Below are 20,908 nucleotides of genomic sequence, written 5' to 3'. Positions count from 1 at the left end.
TCTGCTACAACTGCTACCAATGTGGCCAGCTGGTCCCAGTCAGGTGGCCTTCATGCTGCAGATACCCCTCCACTATGGAATGAGCTGAGAACCTACCCATTCATTGACCTGGAATCATGGGCTGTCAGTTGGCAATGACTTTCTCTGTCTACTAGCCTGGGCTGGATTGCATAAACTATAGATACAAAGTTCTCTATCCCGTTATCAATGACCTGAGCCATCTGCTCCCTAAAATCAGTGTATTGCCATTGAAGAAGAAACTTTCACACTTCACTGAACGTTTGCTTTTTATTTTGACATCAATAAATTGTCCCCATTAGGTTATTTATTTACAGCTTTTGGGAGCAGGGTCCAATGTGTGATCTGGAGAGAGAGCAAAGTCTATCACGAATCTGCATTTGCAACAAAGTGGAAGTGAGCTCTAGACTTGGTGGAGAATGGACATGGTGGAGAGTGCATTCTCCATCTCTGTTTTCTTGGATATAATCATCTTTAAGTGGAAGGGACAGATCCTCAGCTGGAGTATAGTAGTGTAGCCTCACTGACGTCAATGGCGCTACACCGATTTATGTCAGTTAAGGACATGGTCCAGTGTTTTAAGTTGAAATAATTGCAGAGACCACTGGAAAGCCCAAGAACAGCTACTTGATTTTTACTGATATCAGACATAGAAGCCCTGCATGGAACGCTGAATGTTGAGACGATATCTGCTCTCAGTTTAGTCCCAAACGTTTTTCGTATGTTTGAAGTCATTGGCTCTGTAATAAACGATCCCCCCGCGTTTATCATTGCAGCTCCCAGCAACACATGTGCAGTGGCAAAATGATTATACCCAGAGCAAATTATCATAGAGGGCTGGATTCTCCACCCTGCTTGGGCGCTGCTTGGGCACAATGGTGGGGTGGTGGGCCAAGATGTTGGTCAGAATTCTGAGACCGTGTCATCAGGCCCCAGCATAACACAGAGCTTTTGACGAGCACTTCCAATTTAGATCACTGGCATAAGGGCCCCCAGTGACTGTATACCTATGGCGGATCAGGCATCACAGAGATCTACCTGCCATCCCTCCCCCATGCCCTCTCTCTCCCCTTATGCAGAGGGCAGGGGGGTGTTGGTACAGGAGCAGGGTCTGCTTCCTCCAACTTTCTGCCAGGGAGAGCTCCCCCATTCAAGGGAGTCTCTGCTGGTCATTCCTGGTTAGTTTAAGCCCCCTTTGCATGGCAGGAGTGGACCAGTGAATCCGGCCCATATGGTGTGCAGTGCAATTGGATCCTGGATAGCAGATGGAGTGTTTGGCCACAGGCACTTCAGTGAACGGCTCAGTATCAGGACCCAGGGTGACAGCTCCATTCCTTAGAGCACTGGGAAATTTTTCCAGTCCCCCAGAGAAAAAAACCCTAGCCTTTGTGACAATGCAGGAGGATCTCACACCTGTCTATGGTGGGACCCACATCTAACTAGAGACATTGTCTCTTGCAAAACTCCCCTCCCATTCACTATCAGAAAGAACACCTGTCCTCTCATTCGCTATCAACATGGCCCCATCTCCCCTCCCACCGGCTACCACAGGGATTACTTGCCTTCCTATTGACCAATGCAGGGACCACATCCCTTCCCATTTGCTATCATAAAGAACACCTTGCCTCTCATTCGCTATCATGAAGACCACCTCCTCTCTCATTGGCTATCACAGGGACCACCTACCTTCCTATTTCACACTGAAGGGACCACGTCCCCACCCATTGGCTTTTGTATACGATCCCTTGGACACCTTCAGCCATTGCACACATGGCACAGTAGTCTTAGGGGAGTGTTTAATGTATTCATTGCTGTCTTTCATGCCATGCAGCTGGAACAAGAGGGAGGCACCCCCACTGCAGGACCAGCCAGCTCTCCAGGGCCCACTAGCAAGCACATAGGGAGCAGTGATGTGCTGCGAGCCCCAGATTGGGAACCACTGACATAGCACAAGAGGTATTCAAATGACCTTGGTTCCTGTAGGGTCTGAATAGTAGATCACGCTTAATGCAGTTAGGGTTGCCAACCCTCCAGGATTGTCCTGGAGTCTCCAGGCATTAAAGCTCAATTTTTAATGAAAGATTAAGTCATATGGTGAAACCTCCAGGAATAGGTCCAACTGAACTTGGCAACCAATTGATCTTGCGTGGGAATTTGGGGACACATAGTGAGTGACTGGCACCTGGCGGTAGCTTTCTGCTGTATGCTAACAGTTCCGATCAGCTGCTGAGCCAGATACGTGCCCTGCCCGAGGTGCTCCAGAACTCAGAGGTGCCTGCGTGTTCCTAGTGCTCCCGCCATCGGTATCAATGCTGAGACGGCGATGCCAGCTCTCCACACTCGCATTTCTGAGGCCTAGCTATGTGCTGGGCCGTCACATCCTGTGCAGTGTTCGCTTGTTTGACAATAGTAGTCAAAGATCATCACCTTTAAACCCTAACACTGAAGACCTTGACAGTACTTCCTACAAGTGCCCAGTAAGGTAGGGCAGGGTTATGGGTTAGGTGTTACCACCCTGTTCTCTGTCCCTTTGCACAGCCTGATCCAGGCCCTGCAAGTGCATGATGTAGCTATCATCTGGAGGCTGCACACAAGGCTTACAGTGGGCCGGGCAGGGTCTCCAGCCCCTCTAAAATATTAGACAGCTTGGAGGTGGGGCAGAGTAGGCCATCGCTGATTTCCCAGCTGGCTACTGAGCAGCGCCCCGCACTGGCAGACGGGGAGTGCGGGATCGGGCAGTGCTCCAGGTTATGTCTGCACTAGCTGTGCGTGTGTCTCCATACTCGCGGATACATACTCATGCTAGTTCCATGAGCATCATGCTTTGGTGCCTCAGCACCCTCTGCTTTGCCAGTCCATGCCCCTGCACCTCTCCGCCATTGCCCTTCAGGCTTGACCAATGGCCTCCCTGCTAGCCCGTCCTGGGCATGGCATCTGCACAGCTCTGCCAATACACCTCAGTGACCCTCAGCACCCCTGCTACCCTAATCCAGGCTGCCACATAGCTCTGCCAATGCACCTCAAGCCCGACTCACAGCAACCCCAGCCACTGCATTAATGATCCGTCATACAGCTCTGCCAAAGGGCTCAGTCTGAGCTCGAGCACCCTGGCTCACGCCCTGAAACTCGGGTTCAGAAACCCAGCAGCTCCCATTGCTCTTAAAAAATGTTTTGCCCCCCAGGAAGGGGTTAAAGCAGATTGAAATAGGAGGCAGGGCTCATTTGGTGCTGGTGGCTGCCACCCTCTGTATGGAGGGGGCTGTGTTATCAGCTGATGATGGGCAGAAGCAAGAACAAGAGAAGGGGGAGCTCAGTCCCCGCTTCCCCCCCACACCTCTCCCAAGCAAAAGTGTAAGTGCCCTGTGCAGGGTTGGGGGGGGCATCCCCAGCATCTCCACCCCCTCACCTATAAACGGCACCATTTAGACATGCTGAGGACAGAGAATGCAAGATCAACAAATCAAAATGGAGACTCTGGGACTTCTTGCCCTGGAAAAAATGTAAACCCTGGAGGCAATTTCCTGCGTTTGAAGCCATTTCAAGACTATTTCAAAAGAAAAAATTATGCAAAGGAAAGTGAACAAAGGGACTTGAGCTGATATTTAACTGTGACTGCTGGAGGCTTTCTCTGTCCTCCTGTGCTATCAAGCCAGTGGATGACACCAGAGCAGGTTCCCCACTGTCTGTATGGATGTTGGGAGCCCAGCCTTAGCTGCCATCTCAAATCCCTGCTCCTACACAGCCACGTCCCCGGCATCGCTGTGGGTAGGGCTGTCAGATTTCGGCACCAGGCTTCCCAGATATGTGTATTTGTTTGGGTTTAAATAGAGCCACAGAAAAGCAGGGTGCTCCTTTATGCGAGATCATACTGCACCGTTAGTTCAAATTACACTACACAGCCAAACCAGCAACATATTGCCCTCCTCCCCACCCCCAAACATAGTAAAACCACAGGAAGAAAACACAGATTACAAAACAGATCAAAATCCCCCCAGCCTCCACCTAATCCAGCCACCTCAGCCCTCCTCAGATGCCTGCCCAAAGAGCCAGACAGCACTGGGGGGCCCTGAAGGACCACACATTTGGGGCATTTCAGACCAGGTTTGGGCGTGAGCAGCAAATTGAATGTCTCTTACAGAGACCGCCCTCCCTTGGCGACCAAGGGCCAATGACTCAAGCAGCTCTACTGAGCCCAACTGCAGCACTGTGGCATGGGGAGCGGAGCGGTCTCTCAGGTCCCAATCATTTCGGGCTTTACAGGTGACGACCAACACCTAAATTCAAGAAGGTGTATGACAGGAGAGCAGCCCGGGGCCCTTTGGCCACAGCACTCCAGGGATCACAGAGCAGCTGGGAAGCAGCCAGATCAGGCCTGGATACCGTAGCTCATGGCCTGAGACGTTATCCTACTTTGCTATGGCCTGGGCCATAGCTCAGCGAGCCCAGAGACACGGCAGCTCGGCGACAGAGTGTTGCATACTCTAGGAAGTGCCAAGCTGCCATTGTTGCAGGCACTAATCTATGGGAATGAACCAGCCAATAAGTAATTAATGCAGGCACTAGGCTGAGACCACTGAACTCATCCCTTAGGTGAGCCTGTATTGTCTGGCTGCAAACACAGGCAAAGCACTGAATAAACCAGCTGGAGAGGAATTTAAGCAAGACGGAAAAGCCAACGGGATGCCCGCTGGCAAGGTGAGGAAGCCGGGCTGATACGCTCTGTGTTTTGGCAGTGCTGATTAACTGACATGCAAGGGACTCAGAGCTGGTTCCGGACGGGATGGAGAGGAGATTACTGTCTGGGCGGGGCATAGTTGGGATAAAAATGGCACCAAGTGCATGGAGCAGGAAATGCATGGAGGCTTGAAGCGGTATGTGACCACGCAGGTTCCTCAGCTCAGTGTAAGACACGCCACCAGCCAGCCCGCAATTGACACACTGACAGGCAAAAGCAGACAGGAGCTTCAGCGCATTGCTGGGAAGGCTTTGCTGCAGAGCTGCAGGGCCAGCCTGTCAGGCAAAGAGCTCGTAGGCCACCGTGTGCATGGGAGAGGATGCTCCAAAACGTCTGCCAGAGAAAACCTTTGCCAGTACGAACGGCAGAACACAGGCAGGGTAGAAACGCTCTGAATGAAGTCAAATGGCAGTGACCTCAACCTCCACTAGCAATGATGGACAGAGCAATGCAGCCCCAGCCCTGCAGGACACATGGCCAGAAAAGGAAGAGGGCATCTGTCCTGCTGAGCTACTGCAATAATGGCTCTGACTGTGATGGCAGCACATTGGCGTGGGATAGGAAGGGTTAAAATGAGGCCTGGATTAATCCGGTGCAGCTCTGGCCTTTCTGACCCTCTCAGATGATGTTTCCAGGTCATCTAAGTTCCTTGTCCAAAGGGTGAGTCAATGAAAAGAATCAACACGGGTTCCTAGCCACAGGGCAGCCAGCTACCAGGCAGAAGAATCCCAAGGCTAGACTGGCACAAGTGGGTGCTACAACTAGGCCAGATATTCTCCTCTCAGTCACCCCACTGATTCCCATAGGGCTGTGCTGGTGTAGCCGAGGGCAGCAGCTGAGCCACTGTACCGAGGCTGTCAGTAGGAGTTTCTTGCTGTGCCTTTCCCCATCCCTCTCACCCCACCATCGCTTTCTATGTGTTTTTCACTCTGCTCTTTGCTCTGTTTTTCTCTCCTTCCTCTCTGCTCCGTCACCTGTTCTCCTCTTCAGATCACGGACCCAGTAACACTGGGGTTGGGACAGAACCCACAGTGCTCCACTGAGTTTAAAACCAGTTTGCCCCACCCCAGTTTGAACACAGCAGGGCCGTACTCAGGACGTAAGCTGTTGAGAACGTGGGTGGTGTGGCATAGTAGACAGAGCAGTGCACTGGGAGTCCGGACACCTGATTTCTATTCCCAGCTCTACTGCTGGGTCTCCTTGCCAAAGTCACTTCCTGCCTCAGTTTCCCCACCCCTAAAATGGGGCGAATAGTACTGACCTCCTTTGGAAATCACTGAGAGCTGCTGAGGAAAAGCTCTGTATAAAAGCTAGGTATTATTATATTATCATTCAAACCCATACGGACATCCCTCCTGGACTTGAACTCTGACCTTTCTCCGAGCATTACCCAAAACCAGGACTACAGGTTTGGCATGGTGAGAAAAATGTCCCAGATACCAAGATCTTCCTTGTCCGTGACTTATCTTTTTGTCTGTGGTTTTAATAAACTCAACCCACAGCAGCAGCTCCTGCCCCATGGGGCTGGGCCTGGCTCTCCGCTCGGGGCATTGTGACCAGGCGCATGGGTCACAGCACTGCTCAGGTTTGGCCTGGCTGCCCCTCCATTATCATGATGGAGGCGTGGCCAAGTCCAACCTGAGCAACGCTGAGACCACATGTACCAAGTAGCAGTGTGGGGAGCAGGGCCCAGCGCCATGGGACAGGGAGGGATGGCTCAGTGGTTTGAGCATTGGCCTGCTAAACCCAGGGTTGTGAGTTCAATCCTTGAGGGGGCCCTTTAGGGATCTGGGGCAAAAATTAGGGCTTGGTCCTGCTTTGAGCAGGGGGTTGGACTCGATGACCTTCTGAGGTCCCTTCCAACCCTATGATTCTATGACAGGAGTCACCACTGACTGAGGGATAAAGGTGGGGTGGGCTCACACTCCACCTGGGACCTTCCTCCTCGTTTGTCATGGCAATTTTTATCCACAATCCCAAACCAGTGACTTTTATAAATTGACCATGCCTGAATTGTGACTTCTGATACAAGATGCTGTGACAAATCTGCAGCCTTACCCATAACCACAAAGCCCGTGACAATCAAGCAGAGTGCAGATATGTCTAAAATCAAGGCTTTCCTGGAACGTGTCCTTTGGAGGCAGCCCATAGAACAAAAGAGCCATGAAATGGTATGAAGCTAGAGGCGTGCTTGACACCCAGCTGCAGCATCACAGTATTTCAGGTGGGTGGGGAGGGGCGGGGCCGACGGTCACTGAATGTAAACTTTCCAAGGTCTTTTTTGATCCTGTTCAGTTAAGAACAAGAAGCAAACCCACTTCAATTGCACCTGATCTGCTGCTGGATAAGCCCCGTCCATGCTGAGATCAGACGGAATTTGATTTTAATGTCATGAAGGCGACTCCCACTTAAGTGGCATCAAGAAAACAAGCCAACGTCCAAGCTTGCACCAGCCCTCTTGGAAATGTCTTTCCATCTTTGTGCTGCTGTGGGAAGCATGAGGAATGAAGGGAGGTTGAAGCTGTCAGGAGCCACAGACTCTGCCTGCAGGCCTGCTGGGAAAGGAGCAGAGAGAGCAAATGGATGTGACACAGGAGTCAAACCACCCCCCACACACCCGACTGAAGGGCTGATCCCACGTGGGCAGTGCCCTCCCCTCCAGGCTCTAGAGTTGTCCTCATGCACTTTCCCTGTCTCAGTGACTATTCATCATTCACAGCGGCAATTCGTAGACATTCATAATGACAGCAACTAGTCATTGGGCCAGGGAACACAAGCGAGAATGACAGGACAGCCTGGTGTCTAGGGATCGATGTGGCATGGGAGTGACTCAGGCTAGCTACCCGAGTCTCGGCTCAAGCTAGCTACCCCTGCGTCTGAGCTCTGGTGGCTAGCCCAAGGGCCCCAATCCTGATCAAAGCTTCTGGGCACTTCCTAAACAAAAATAATCAAAGTTTGAAAGTATGGTGTTTGGACAGCTAGTTTGCTAGTCTCCTTAGCATATCAGTCTCTTGACAGCATCAGTAGGAGTTATGCATATACATTCCCTGGGGTAGAGTAGTGTTACGGAGCATTGCTTTTATTCTGTCCTTAAGAAACTCTGTTTGTAAAATAAGGTCTTACGGTTGTGCGCTCTGTTGTTGCCAATGCTAGGTAACTCCTGTAGATCTTGGTGGCTTATAGGTAACCTGCTAATGAGAGGAAGATGGGAGGGACAGGCTAGAGTCGTTTTTGGGCTGGACAGAAGGACCTACTGGACAGAAAGACCGGCTGATTTCTCAAGCTTTCAGCGTGTTAGGTGAAAAAGACAGAGGGCCAGTTACATCTGTGCTGTAATGCCATCGACCTCAGTTACACCACGCGCGAGATCAGTTTGACCCAGGGATCCTTCCTTTCATAGGTGCTGAAAATAGGGGTGCGGCAGCACCTCCTGGCTTGAAATGGGTTTCCATTATATCTAGAGTTTACAGTTTGGTTCAGTGGCTCTCAGCACCCCCAGTATACAAATTGTTCCAGCACCCAAGCTTTCTTTAAACACAAATAAGTCCAGTGGCATCTAAGCAGGTGGAGGTGGGAGTGTACTGAAGAGGAAAGGTCAGGACAGCCCAGGCCTTCCCTTGCTTAGCTGGTCGGGGATTTTTCCATCAGAAACTGCCAAGTCGTCAACACCACAACTTTTCATGAGGTGGTTTTGATGAAGTTTTTCAAATTTTGGGGGGGGAAATATTTTTTGGAAATTGTTGAAACATTTCATGTCAAAACTGTAAAACTCTGGTTGGTGTTTAGAAATGCAAGCTAATTTAAGTTAAATTTTTTTTTTCATTCTCAAATTTTAAGCTAATTATAGTTTTAAAAAGTTTTTTAAAACATAGAAATGTTTCCATCAATTCAAGTTTGCAAAAAATTTAGAGATTTTGCATTTTGGTTCCCGATTCAGGAATATTTGTTGATCTCTCAAAATATTTCAACAGGCAGGAAACCCATTTCCTGCCCCACGGGGCTCCCCAAAGAACGACGGTAAGGGCGGGACCATGAGGAAATTTTGCTGGCTTCATGGTTGGCTTCTCTGAGAGCAGGGAGGTCTACGTTACCCATGATCTTGTCCTGTGCAGAGGAGACCAGGGAGTGAGTCTACATAATGGAACAGGTGAAACCGCAGCATTCCTTGAGCAGGGTGAGGCCTGTTTTGGTCATGTATGGTGTGGAGGTTTGCTGTCCTCTGGACGTCATCTTCTTCTCTTTGACAGGGGCTGTTAAAAACATCTTGTTATCGTAATGGTCAACAGCAAAAGACCAGAAGGAGGGCTAGTGTCAGTGTCACCTCGTAGGGCTTCCCTCACTGGATGGGACCTGGGTCCCAAGAGGTCAGGGCTGGGATGTACCTCCCAAATGACCAGGGCTGAGACATATGTCCTTAGGAGTCATGACACATGTCCCATGTGATCTCAGATGCGATCGAGTGGGCCCAGACTGGACTTGCCTCCCAAACAGTCATGGATGGAAAATGCCTCTATTATTGCCAAGGATGTGCACATCACACTTGGCCAGTGATCTGCCTCCTCTGTGGATAAGGAAGAGTCCCAGAAGAAGGAGATCTGCTCTGAATGACCCTAGATGGAACATGGGAGACAGACTATCACTATTTTTATTTTTGAGGATCTGGGAGTGCTCAGATAACAGGATGATGGGGGCCACATAAGTAGCTGGGTAGAATAGCAGACACGTTAAATACCTGAACCACAGAGGGGACAGCCACCCCAACCAGCCCCCAAAGCATCTTTGTGGAAAATCCAGGCAAGAAGCAGAACCGTGACATGTATATCAACCTGACATCTTCCTGGGATATGACACTTAGGCATCAGAGACGGGCAATAGCCCCTCTGTTGAGTTGCAACTCCCCTCCCCCTCTTTCTTCTGGTGGCATATGGTCCCAGTGTAAAAATCGCTGGTCTGTTTATAGCAATTAATTCTTGGGACTAGCCAGCTTTGTAAACAAGATAAAGTGCCAAAGAGATGTCTGTGTGATGAATAATATGAATCAGGCACCTACTTGCTTTCTGGAGGCAGCTTTTGGAGAGCTTCGTTTGCAGGAATTCAGCCATTTCTTTGTCTTCTTCTCTTTCCCTGCGACAGGAGGAAATTGGTTCTTGCTTAATAAATGGGCCAGTGAACCACGCAGGGTACACAGCAAAATAACCCCACGGCAGCCAGTCTCAGACACCAGGTCAACTGACATGGGCTTGAGGGGTTTGCGCTTCTGGGCTGGAAGTGGCAGTGTAGCCGTTCCCTCTCAGACTGGAGCCTAGCTCTGAGCTCCTCCCCTAGGTGGGTCTCAGAGCCTGGGGTCCAGCCTGCACGGGAATGTCTACACTGCTGTTTTTAGTGCAAGTCCAAGTCAATTGACCCTGGCTCTGAGATTCACTGCCGTGGGTGTGTTTTTTCCCATATAGACGTACCCGCAGATGCTCGTTTTGAGCAGGGTGACCATATTTCTCAAAGGGAAAACGGGACACCACGCGGGGCTAGTCCACCCCCAACCCTCCGCCCCTGCGCAGGGCTGGCCCAAGCCGCTTTCCCGAGCTCCCGCCTCCCCTCCCCGCACAGGACTGGTCTGAGCCATTAGCCTGAGCTCTGCCTCCTCTCCCCGCTCCCCCGCCGCATGAGGCTGGGGTCGCTGATTGCCCAAGCCCTGCCTGTCCCCTGCCCGAGCCCTGACTCCCCCCCTGCGCAGGGCTGGCATCACCACTCGCCCCCCCCATTCCACATCCCACTTTTTTGACAAAAGTGGGCATTTGTCCCATTTGTTTTTGCCAACTGATCAAGTGGACAAGAGCAAACAGGACAAATACCCATTTTTGCCAAAGAAGTCGGGATGGGACAGGACAGGGCTTAAAATATAGTCACCCCAGTTTTGAGCCAGAGAGGCATTGTCTGATTGGAGCACAGGACTGGGAGCCAGGAGATCTTGAGTTTTGATCCCATCTCACCATCTGATTTCCTTTGCAATCACAGGCAAGTCTCTTCACGTCTCTGTGGAGTGAGTGTATGGGAGAAGGGGGCCGATTTCAACTTGTACCACTGGCACCAGTCAGTGTGCTACTGTCTGGGACATTCAGTGGGGACTGGCACCTTTGAAAATCCCAGCTTTTGTGACAGCTGCCATCTTGGCCAATGCACTGGGGATCGAACCGGGGACCTCCAGAGCGAAAAGCAGGAGCTGCTACATAGCTTGAGCTAAAGCCTGTGTGGATCAGCTCAGAGGGGCACCTGTGACTCACATGACCAGTGGATTACACTTTGAAGATGGCGACTGACCTCCAAGTGCTAAGAGCTATTGTTTCCCCAGTGTATCATAAAACCCTTTCCTGTTGACCCAGCATGGACCTAAGTGGTAAGCCATCTAGCCTCTGTTCTCTCCAGGTGACCCCCTCTTCTCGTGTGAGATATTGGTGTCAGCACATTAGAATTAGCCACGTTACTTTAACATCTTCAGTTGGTTTCCTTTCTGCACTCACAGTGTGTTCAATAGTGCAGGGCTCTCTGCCTGTCTGGCATTTCGGGGTGGGGCCTGGCCCAGCAGAACTGGATGTCAGCTGGACCGCCTGATCAGACAGCTTTAGGACTTGCCCCTCCATGCAGGGATGGGGATTAATGACTGGATCTCCACTTAGCTATGATAGATCGGCAATACACCTAACAGTGCACAGAGAAGAGAATCGGATGCTAAAGCTCAGAACTCTGCCCTGCACCAACGTGGGTTAGCTTTGTCCGCTAAACCTCAAAAGCAAGGTCCTTGTGTGGAGGGGGTGTCTTGTCTTGTGCTTCCCTGTCTTGCAATCCTTCATTTCTGCCTAGTGCCAAGAAACCTCCACATTCCCCAACCTCTAATGTTTCCTAGCTGACGTCTCAGACACTGAAAACCAGCCTGCAGCATAACCCCTCTGGACTCTTGGGGTGTCATTCTCCCTCACCCCACTTCCTAGCCATCCGCCCGCTCCCACAATAATCCAACAACGTCCCAGCCCTGGACCTCTTAAACATTTTCCACTTGGCAGGGAGCTCTCCAAAGCTGAGCCCAGTGTTCATGTCTGTGTATAGTACTGGTGGATAGAGCACTGGATTGGGACTCAGAAGACCTGGGCTCTGTTCCTGGCTGACCAGCTGTATGAATGTAAGGAAGTCACTTCACCTCTCCTTGTGTCTATTTCCCTTCCCACTCTTTGTTTCATCTAGTTAGATTGTCGGCTCTTGGGGCGGGGCCTGTCTCTCACTATGTTTGTATAGGTCCTAGCACCAAGGGGGCCCTGAGTTTGGTTAGGGCACCTCCGTTCGACATTATACAAATAATAAACCAACCCTCGTGCATACCACCTGCAGTAAAAGGAAACACCTTCCTCTCAGAGTCTACCCATCAGCTCACCTCTTGTGGCAGGTCACCAGTGAAATCTGACCAGGTCACAGGCCCCTGCTATGCATTGTGATCTGGTCAGATTTCACAAGCTAGGCAGAGCTGGAGCTGGTGAGCTCTGGGCTGAGAGCACGCCACAGTCCTGCCACAATGATGTCAGCACAGTATCAGGCATCCTGGCTTACCAGACTTAGTGCATGAGACTGTGGATTTCCACTGGCCCTATACACTCTGGGACATGGCAGCTTTAGAGCTCTGTAACTGCTAACTGGCAGGGAGGCTAGAAGGGTGTTCTGGGGAAAGGGACAGATAGGCTGCCCCTAAAATCCAGCCAGTAAAGGGTTTATAGGAAACTGGCCACTCCACAAAGACTCTGGGAAAATTAGCCCAGCAATCTGGCTCCTACGGGAAGAAATCAGCCTGGGTTTTAGTTAAGTGCTCAGTGCAGACCTCATCTTTCCACAGAAGCCTGCTTGCAGTAACTGAAGCTGAAGAATGACAATGTGGGACGGGGAACCAGCAAAACAAAATAACTCCCCTCCTCCCCACAAATATTTCTCCAAGCAAAAAGCCCCAGCCCCTATGATGGCATCAGCCGAGGCCATGTCAGATTACATGGTGATGGTTAGCTTGGAAAATGAATTTGATGCCAAGATACAGTGCCCAGCACTATACATGTGGTAGACAGACAGACAGAGATACACTGCCTCGCAGAAGCACGGTGCGGGGAAAGCAGAAAATATAGAGGCCATTTTGTGATCTAAATCTCCATGGAGGGAGATGGGGGGGCGGGTGTCAGTTAGCTGAACATTTCAGGATCTTTAAAAATGGTTGCTTGGCAGGGCAGGGCAGGGTAGGGCAGGGCATGGGGTCATCTCCTAACTGGTTCCCCTGTCCCTGATTATCACTCTGCAGTTACTGCACCCCACAGCGAAGGAAGCAGTCCCACCACCCGCAGCGTAACTCCTGCGGGAGCCACCTCCAGCGCTGTCTGTCCCCAGGAGTTACCTGCAGCACCTCGCCACGTCGCACACACACCTGAGCAACAGTCTGGCCCTCCCTTCATTTCTCACGTCCCCCCGGGTTAACTGGGGCCAGCAGTAACAACGAGCGACCACAGCCCCCCAAGCCCCGGCGAACAGATCCAGCGGGGTGGAGGCGCCAGCCCGAGGAGGCATGCACCGTAGGTGGCAGAATTAAGGAGACATCTTAGTTTGCCCAACAGGTGGCAGAGCACGGCTCAGCAGCGTGCAAGCGAGGGGCTGCAATGTGCTGTCCAGATGGCATGATGAACAGGAATGCCCCGGGCCCCCAGCACAACACCCGTGGGCAACTACGTGCGACGGCAGAGCTCAGGTGATTGGTGTCTGCAAGTAGAGACGTGTTCCAAAAACCGTATTACATTCCGCTTGAATCCTCAGCGAAGGCTTGCAGGGGTGCCGTGCTTGCTGGGGAGAACACAGAGCCCTGGGGAAAGCCAGAGGCACATGCTGCCTCAGCTTTGAACAGGCCTGAATGGTTTCGTTCTGCAGCGGCTGACTGGGCCCTGACTGCCCTTGCTTCCTGCCTGCTGCGGCATGACTGAGGGCTCTGCAGCAACTTACGAAGCCCTCGTGCAGACAGACCTGGCTTGGAGTTACCCCACCCTTTGCATTTCAGGACATCTTCTTGCCCAGACTTGGCATGTCATAGAATCATAGAAGCTACGGGTTGGAAGAGACCTCAGGAGGTCATCTAGTCCAACCCCCTGCTCAACTCCCATAGCTAGCAGCTGCCCCTTTGCTTAAAGCCACGTCCTGCTCAGCCTGTTTGCCAGAAGCTGGGAATGGGCGACAGGGGCTGGATCATGGATGATTACCTGTTCTGTTCATTCCCTCTGCGGCACCTGGTGTTGGCCACTGTCGGAAGACAGGACTCTGGGCGAGATGGGCCTTTGGTCTGACCCAGTATGGCCGCTCTTATGTTCCTTCTATCACCACCAGTGCACGCTGCCTTTCCCCTGCTTCTGCCCCATTCTACACCTCTAGGCCGGCTTATGGCATAAGCACTGCAGACCGTATACCTGTGGTCCCAGTTCCTAGTCATGCGATTACATCGGAATCTCAGCTTTCATTTTAATAAGGAGTCTGAAGAAAAGCTCAAAAATGTGACCCGAGTGTAATCAATGCTGCATGGTCTGCCTGAGTCTGCAGACAGCCTGAAACAATAGCTCTGAGAGGTGTGAACTGCCCCATACCAGCTCAATGGGGTATTGGCTCCAGGACCCACCGCTTTGGGGATCCCCTTCCAAAACCTTGCCAACAGAAGACTCAGCACGTGGCAAGAGGAGAAGAGTGCAGTGGGGCTGGCCCACCCAAACAGATACACCTGGCTGCTGGAGTGAGTCCAGGGGAGCCGCTTTACTGCCCCCCTGCCACTCTGGGGAAGGATAAGGGTATGCCACTGTCCCTACCTCTCTGGAAGGTGTCCCCTTGACACAGCCACTCCATGTGGGGGATGGAGCCACAGTGTGCGGAGGCTGGGCTGCGAAGGTAGTGCCCTGGGGGGCAGTGTTATGATGTGTCTAGTGTCCCGGGCTGCCTGAATCCGACCCTGCACAGCTCCCTAGCCGCTGAGCTGTTCTGTGCATTTCCTGCCCCCAGTGCAGACGCTGGGAGTTTGACATGCTGGAGCTCTGCCAGCCCCTGCAAGTTTCAAACACACTTGAGTTGGCTCATCCAGGTACCTCAGTCTTTCAAATTCAACGTCATCCACCAGGAAATCCCGGGTTTCCACCAGCTTGTGTATCTGCTGCACCAGCTCCTCCTCCCTCTGCTTCTCCTCGTTGGACTTTTCTTTCTCTGCAGCACGGAGAACACAAACCACTGTTTGTTCTAATGCACCGAAACATAGAAACCTGCGATCCTAACTGTGCTGCAGGCAGGGCTGGCTTCTTAGGGTACGTCTGCCCTGCAGGTGGAGGTGTGACTGCAACACATGATGTAGACCTGCCCAAGCTGGCTTTGGTCTAGCTAGCTTGACGAACAATAGCAGCGCACCATTTGTTCAGCCTGGGCTGCCTCCCACACTGAACAAGTCCCACTGACTTTCTGTGAAAATCCACAGATTCAAAGATACTAAGGCCAGAATGATCCATTATAATTAGTCTGGTCTCCGTCCTGCGTAATGCAGGCCATCGAATCTCTCTCAGTTGATCCCAGATTTTCAGTGGTGCTAAAGGGATCTGGATGCCCCATCTCCCATTAGAATCAACAGGGACTGGGTATGTCCATCTCCGAGGCAGTTTTGAAAGTTTTAGCTAAAATCCTCACTGAAATCCCAAGGGGTGGCCTAACCCTCAGCAGCCTGGATAACCTCCTGCGTCCCTTTCCACTGTGCACAAAATCTGGGCAACCTTCAAGTCCCATGTACATAAAACTCTGGTAAATACACAGAAATGTGGAGATGATTTAAGCAGCATTAAAGATAAATTACTGAAAGACTGAGATTGTCTGTGTATGCAGCTGTGTTTTTTAAAACCACCCCAGAGTTCAGGCAACCACTTCCAAACTCAATCCAGCACCATGTGGCTTTCCATCGGCAGTCCTCCTCCAGCTAAGTAAATACACAGTGCAATCTGCGATGTGGAACAAACCTGTAGGCTGGATCTCAGCGGCGCCTAACTGGGTATTGACTTGCAGTTTAAAGCCTTCTATATATCGACCCGAGACACCGCTGCTAGGGGCTGAATGGGAGGAATTGTCATCATTATTCTACAGTGTTAGCAGCCTCCGTAGGCCACAGAAGTTTCTCCTGCTTCTCGGGTGAAATTTACCCATCAGCACAGGCCTCTCTTACATCCTACTTCAGTTCAACGGGTAAACCACAAATGTGTGTCCTGGAGGAAACATATGTGGGGTTTCCAGATTAGCATGTCTCTACAGAAAAAGGGTTGTCCAGTGAGTAGGGCACTAGCCTGGTTGTTGGGAGGTCTCCAGTCAACTCTCTGCTCCGCCACAGACTTCTTGTGTGGCCTTGGGCAAGTCATTTAGTCTCTGAGCCTTAGTTCCCCATCTGTACAGTGGAGTTAATAGCACTGCCCTACTTCACAGGGATGTTGTGCATATAAATAATTCAAGTTCGTAAGATGCTCAGATACTCCAGTAATGGGGGCCATATTAGTACCATAGATAGATGTCCAAACATGTTAGTTAATCTGAGTTAATTGACAGTCAATTAACTTGAGTTAAAAGCTCTAGTGAGGCATATTCACTTTTAAAAATATGCTTCTCGTTTGTAGTTTGAACTTTGCTGGCTTCAGATTCCATCTCGACCTTGATATGCCTTTGTATGTCAAAGATATCCTGGCCATGTGAGCTTTCTAGCCTAGAGAGGTTTGGTTAAGCCCTGGGCAAGCACCCATATGTTTGGGGTTCTTATCTGAACCTAACCTCTGCTGGATCTGTCTTTTGAAGCGCTACTGCGAGTCTCACAAGTTCAGTGTTTCTCATGAGATTTGCAGCATGTCCTGAGTTGACTCGCTGGATCCAAATTTTGCAAATGGCTCCGGCCTTTATAATGGGCAGACCTGCTATCCCCCTGCCCCGGTCGGAACATCCCTCAGTTATAGGATCAGGTTCAAAATCTGAATCGGGACCTACATTTTGTGGATTGAGCCCATCTCTAACCTGAATCAATCTGCACGTTCCTGGTTTATAGCCATACCTGAAGCAGCAGTGATATGGCACAAGAAAGACTCAGGCTTCAAGTCATCCTAGATCTCGAGATGCCCTCCAGGCAGAGAACAAACAGAGTCTTGTAAATGAGCTGAGATGCTGTTCTAGGAGACGAATGTATAGACCCTTCCTGCTTCAGGGATTCAAACAGCACAGCACTGCGCTCTCTAATGCTTCATTGCAGCTCCTGGGACCTGTCAGATCTGCAGAGTGAGACTAGTGGCTGGAACAAACTTAAGCCCAGACCCTACTGTTTATGGCCCCAATACAGGGAAACACTTCAGCACGTATTAGGCTCATTCCCATCCAGGAAAGCGTATGATTAAGTGGTTTCCTTAATTGGGACCTGAATTAGGAACGCCTGACAGGAGCCATTTCCTTAATGACACTGACGTGACCAGCTCTGCGATGAAGTTATTTTTACTCATTATTATTTAAGCACTGACAGTGAGCTGCTGCTGTTTGTAGCCTAGAAGACCTGGCTGCTGTCCAAAGAGGATTCAGTCGAAAGAGATGGGCAACACACACAACACACTGGGAGACGCAGGGGAAGGTCCTGCCTTTGGACCTTTTTCCCGTTTACTTCAATGGGCTTTGGAGACACCCTTTAGAGAGTGGGGTGTGGCTTTGTCTTGCTTTGTTTCTCCCCCAATGCTTTTTTTCCCTCTGTGGAAGGATGGTGCATCTGCCAGAAGTCAACATTTGAAGGAAAGATTTGAAAGGGGGAAATCTGGGCACCCGGGGGTTGGATAAGGAGTTCCAGACGGAACGGCAGAAAGCTTGAAGACCAGAGTGAGAGAAGAGGTGAAGGAAGAGGTGGAGTGCAACTCGGCAGAGTGATGGGGGCAGGGAGAGGACACCGTTTTAAGGTGCTGCATGATATAGGGAGGAAAGGGCAGAATTTCCTTTCCGAGGATGTTTTGATTTTCTGTTTGGCTGGTTTTTCTCTCTCCAAAGGGCACCTGAATGTTGGGTATGTCCATATCAGGGATCTCTCCACACTGTCTGGACTGGATCCTCACACACGTTAAGGCCCCGGTACTGCACTCTGCCAGTGTAAACAGGCCTTGGTGTAAAGGAATATGAGGCCCTCTCCTTTCAGTGGACGTACTTACTCCAGTTACCCAGTGAGAGGCTTTCTGAAATTGTCAAGCTATGACTATGAATCCATTAGCCGTAACCCTTATTTACAAAGAGACTAGCTACATTCCCAGTACATACCTGCCACAATGTGGGCTCTGGTGGTTCCGCTATCTCCGCCTCTCTGAACTCGGGCTGGACAAGAGCTTTTAGGTGCTGAAATGCACAGCCCTCCCCAGGACAGAAGGGTGTATGACGCTCCTCGCACATGCCAAGCTGCTCGCTGTCTCTAGCCCCCTGTGATTTCTGGCAGGCTTCCTCCACCAGGGCCTGCAGCATTTCCTATGAACTCAAGGCCAGCCTGCCATCTGCCCCATCTCCTCGCTGTCAAAAGGCTGGTGTTAAATTTCTGCTGTGTTTTGTGGTAACACACGAAGAAGAGGAGAGTTTTCCCCAGCCACACCGACATCTGATGACTCTAGATGCTTGGTCCTGCCTTTAAAGGCCTCACTCCCCTCCCACCACCAATAGAAAACTTCCAAAGGGGCCCTCTACCAAGGGATTCCAAGAATTCTCCTCCTTCTGCTCCTGGGGTGCCATTTGGAGTGGTTGGGGTTAACTAGAAACCCTGCACAATGTGAGAGGGTAGCTGGGCCTGTAACAGACTTGTGTCCTCTGTGGATTGGGCACAGAAGAGGATCCTGTAACATACACTCACCAATGGCTTACAAAAAGATTTGGGTAACAATTTTTATTTCCTTATTTCTTTTCCTTTTCTTGTTTCTTGACGCTTCCTTGTTTGGACCAGGACAAGCAGTGGAAGAGGCAAACAACCACAGAAAGAGATGATCTAGTGACAATTCCCGCCTAGCCAGGAAAAGAAAGTCCCAGCAATATTGCAAGAAGAGCTGCTTTTGTGAAAGAGCCCCAGGCCAACTTTGCAGACTCGAGAGGTACAGAGTTGGATCCAAATGTCTGGTTGCTCATCTGACTTGATCGCCTGAACTTTTGGAGTCCTGCCTGTTACCTTGTGTGAGCACATCCAGGAATAAAGGGCCTGATCAAAAGCACTCCCATCAACTTCAAGGGCTTTGGGATCAAGCCACAGAAGCTTTCCAAAGTATCTGGGCCTTACCTGGGAGTGCGATGAGTTTCTGGAGCTCCTTTTTCAGCCGACTGATCTCTTTGCAAAGCTGAATGTCATCCATCCTGCAGAGACACAAACAAAACCACTTAGGGCTGGTCTACACTACACAGGCCAACGTAAGGCAGCTTATGTCGATCTAATTATGTCAGTGCAATGACGCTGGAACACTTTTACTCGTGGGGGTGCTGAAACCCAGCCCTCTTACCCCTGTCCTACCCTGTCCCCCCCGATCTGAGGCCAGAAGCAGGGCCGTGTCTACGGGAGGGGGGAGGGGCCTGGACAGGGCAAGGGGGCCGAGGCTGGGGATGAGTGTAGGGCCAGCAGCCAGGACCACATGTGTGGGGCTGGGACTCTGTGTGTGCGGCTGGGAGCAGAGCCCCATGTGCAGGGCAGAAGCCAGGACCCTGCATGTGGGGCCAGAAGCAGAGCTTTGGGTTCAGGGCTGGCAGCTGGGACCCCGTGTGTGGGTCTGGGAGCAGAGCCTGGGGCACGGGGCCAGCAGCTGGGATCCTATGTGCAGGGCCTGGAGCAAAACCCTGGGCATGGGACGGGACCTTGCTTGTATTGGGCCAGAAGCAGAACCCCAGGCAAAGGGCCTGGACCCCGCATGTGGGGCTGGGAGCAGAGCCGGGGTGGCAGCTGGGACCCTACATTGGGGGCCAGAAGCAGAGCCCCAGGCATGGGGCTGGGAGCCCGCATGCAGGGCCAGGAGTGGAGCCCTGCATAAAATCTGGGGGTGCTGGAGCTCCCCCCGCAAACCCCTAGTTCCCGCGCCTATTTGTCAGTGTCTAAGCTACAGCCTTCCTCCTGCCGATGTAAGTGCCCTACAACACCAACACAATAACTCCACCTCCACGGAGGCATAAGGCTTATGTTGGTGTAGTTAGGGCAACCCAGTGTCTGTGAAGACACCAAGTCCCTTATATCAGCTGTTGGCTGTCTTGTCAATTTCACCGAAGGCACCCTGAAATTAACAAGAAAACTGGGCAGCTAGAGTCCTGCTTCCGCCCCCCCCCCCCGCCCCGCCCTTGGAGAGCTGGGCAGCTGGACCCCGCTCCCGGCTGGAAGGAGAATGGACCCCACTCCTGGTTGGGAGGAGAATGGACCCCGCTTCCAGCTGGGAGCCAGAGCGAGAAGCCCTGATGGCTTCAGACCCTGCTCCCCGTCAATTTGACAAGGCTGCCCAGCTCCCGGAAGGGAGAAGGCAGGGGTGTGTGGGAGAAGCTGGCGCAGTTGGACCCTGCTGCCCGGGGATGAGACGCCCCAGGCAGCTTCCCCTGCTCCCCACACTGCTCCTCTTAAGTAGGTGGAAGAACTGCTGGTGAGGATGCGCACTGCCGACCCAAGAAGGGTAGTGTGGACATGCACCGCCACAATAATTACTGCAGAGATTGTAAGTTGACCTATTATAGCTTTTGTGAGTATTAAATGGTTTGCATCATTGGTCATGTCAAAGCAATCATTGCATCATTCTAATGGGACCTAACAATGGAGCTTTATTAAAGCCTGGCTTATTCTCTCTGTCCTGACAGTTGTGGACAGCTTCCAAAACATCGTGTCAAAGGGATTCCTTTTTCTTTGTACTTATTTAGAAATTTTAAAGCATTCAAAATAGAAAGTAAGACAGTAGAATCCTTGCGGAATTAAAAAATGTAACAGAATTCATATTTTAAAAAACAGGACATTTGTAGGTTTCTAATAAGAAGCCTGCAGGTTTAAGCAAGAAAAAAGAAAAATCATCCAGTCTGCACACAATATAATGTCACAACCTAATCCTGTCTGCAGAATTCCATTTCAATGCCCTA

General features: G+C 51.2%; 1 protein-coding gene across 2 annotated transcripts in view; it reads right to left on the bottom strand.

Moving 5' to 3' along the window:
- Positions 1 to 274: 274 nt before the first annotated feature.
- LOC102930909 (bMERB domain-containing protein 1) overlaps positions 275 to 20,908 on the bottom strand; it is a 61,874-nt gene continuing 41,240 nt past the window's right edge. The window contains exons 3-7 of one of the 2 annotated variants that reach the window (XM_037914237.2): positions 19,092 to 19,165; positions 14,887 to 15,001; positions 9,804 to 9,877; positions 8,845 to 9,003; positions 275 to 7,308 (exon numbers count right to left, since the gene is read on the bottom strand). In XM_037914237.2, coding sequence (XP_037770165.1) covers positions 8,885 to 9,003; positions 9,804 to 9,877; positions 14,887 to 15,001; positions 19,092 to 19,165 — 382 coding nt within the window. In that variant the 3' untranslated portion in view covers positions 275 to 7,308; positions 8,845 to 8,884. The remainder of the gene's footprint in view (positions 7,309 to 8,844; positions 9,004 to 9,803; positions 9,878 to 14,886; positions 15,002 to 19,091; positions 19,166 to 20,908) is intronic. The other variant, XM_037914236.2, reaches the window with a different exon arrangement.

This window comes from Chelonia mydas, chromosome 14 (genome assembly GCF_015237465.2).
Source record: "Chelonia mydas isolate rCheMyd1 chromosome 14, rCheMyd1.pri.v2, whole genome shotgun sequence".
In the NCBI taxonomy this organism is placed as follows: domain Eukaryota; kingdom Metazoa; phylum Chordata; order Testudines; family Cheloniidae; genus Chelonia; species Chelonia mydas.
Note: the sequence above shows the minus strand (reverse complement) of the source record. Positions and strands in the feature narration are given on the sequence as shown.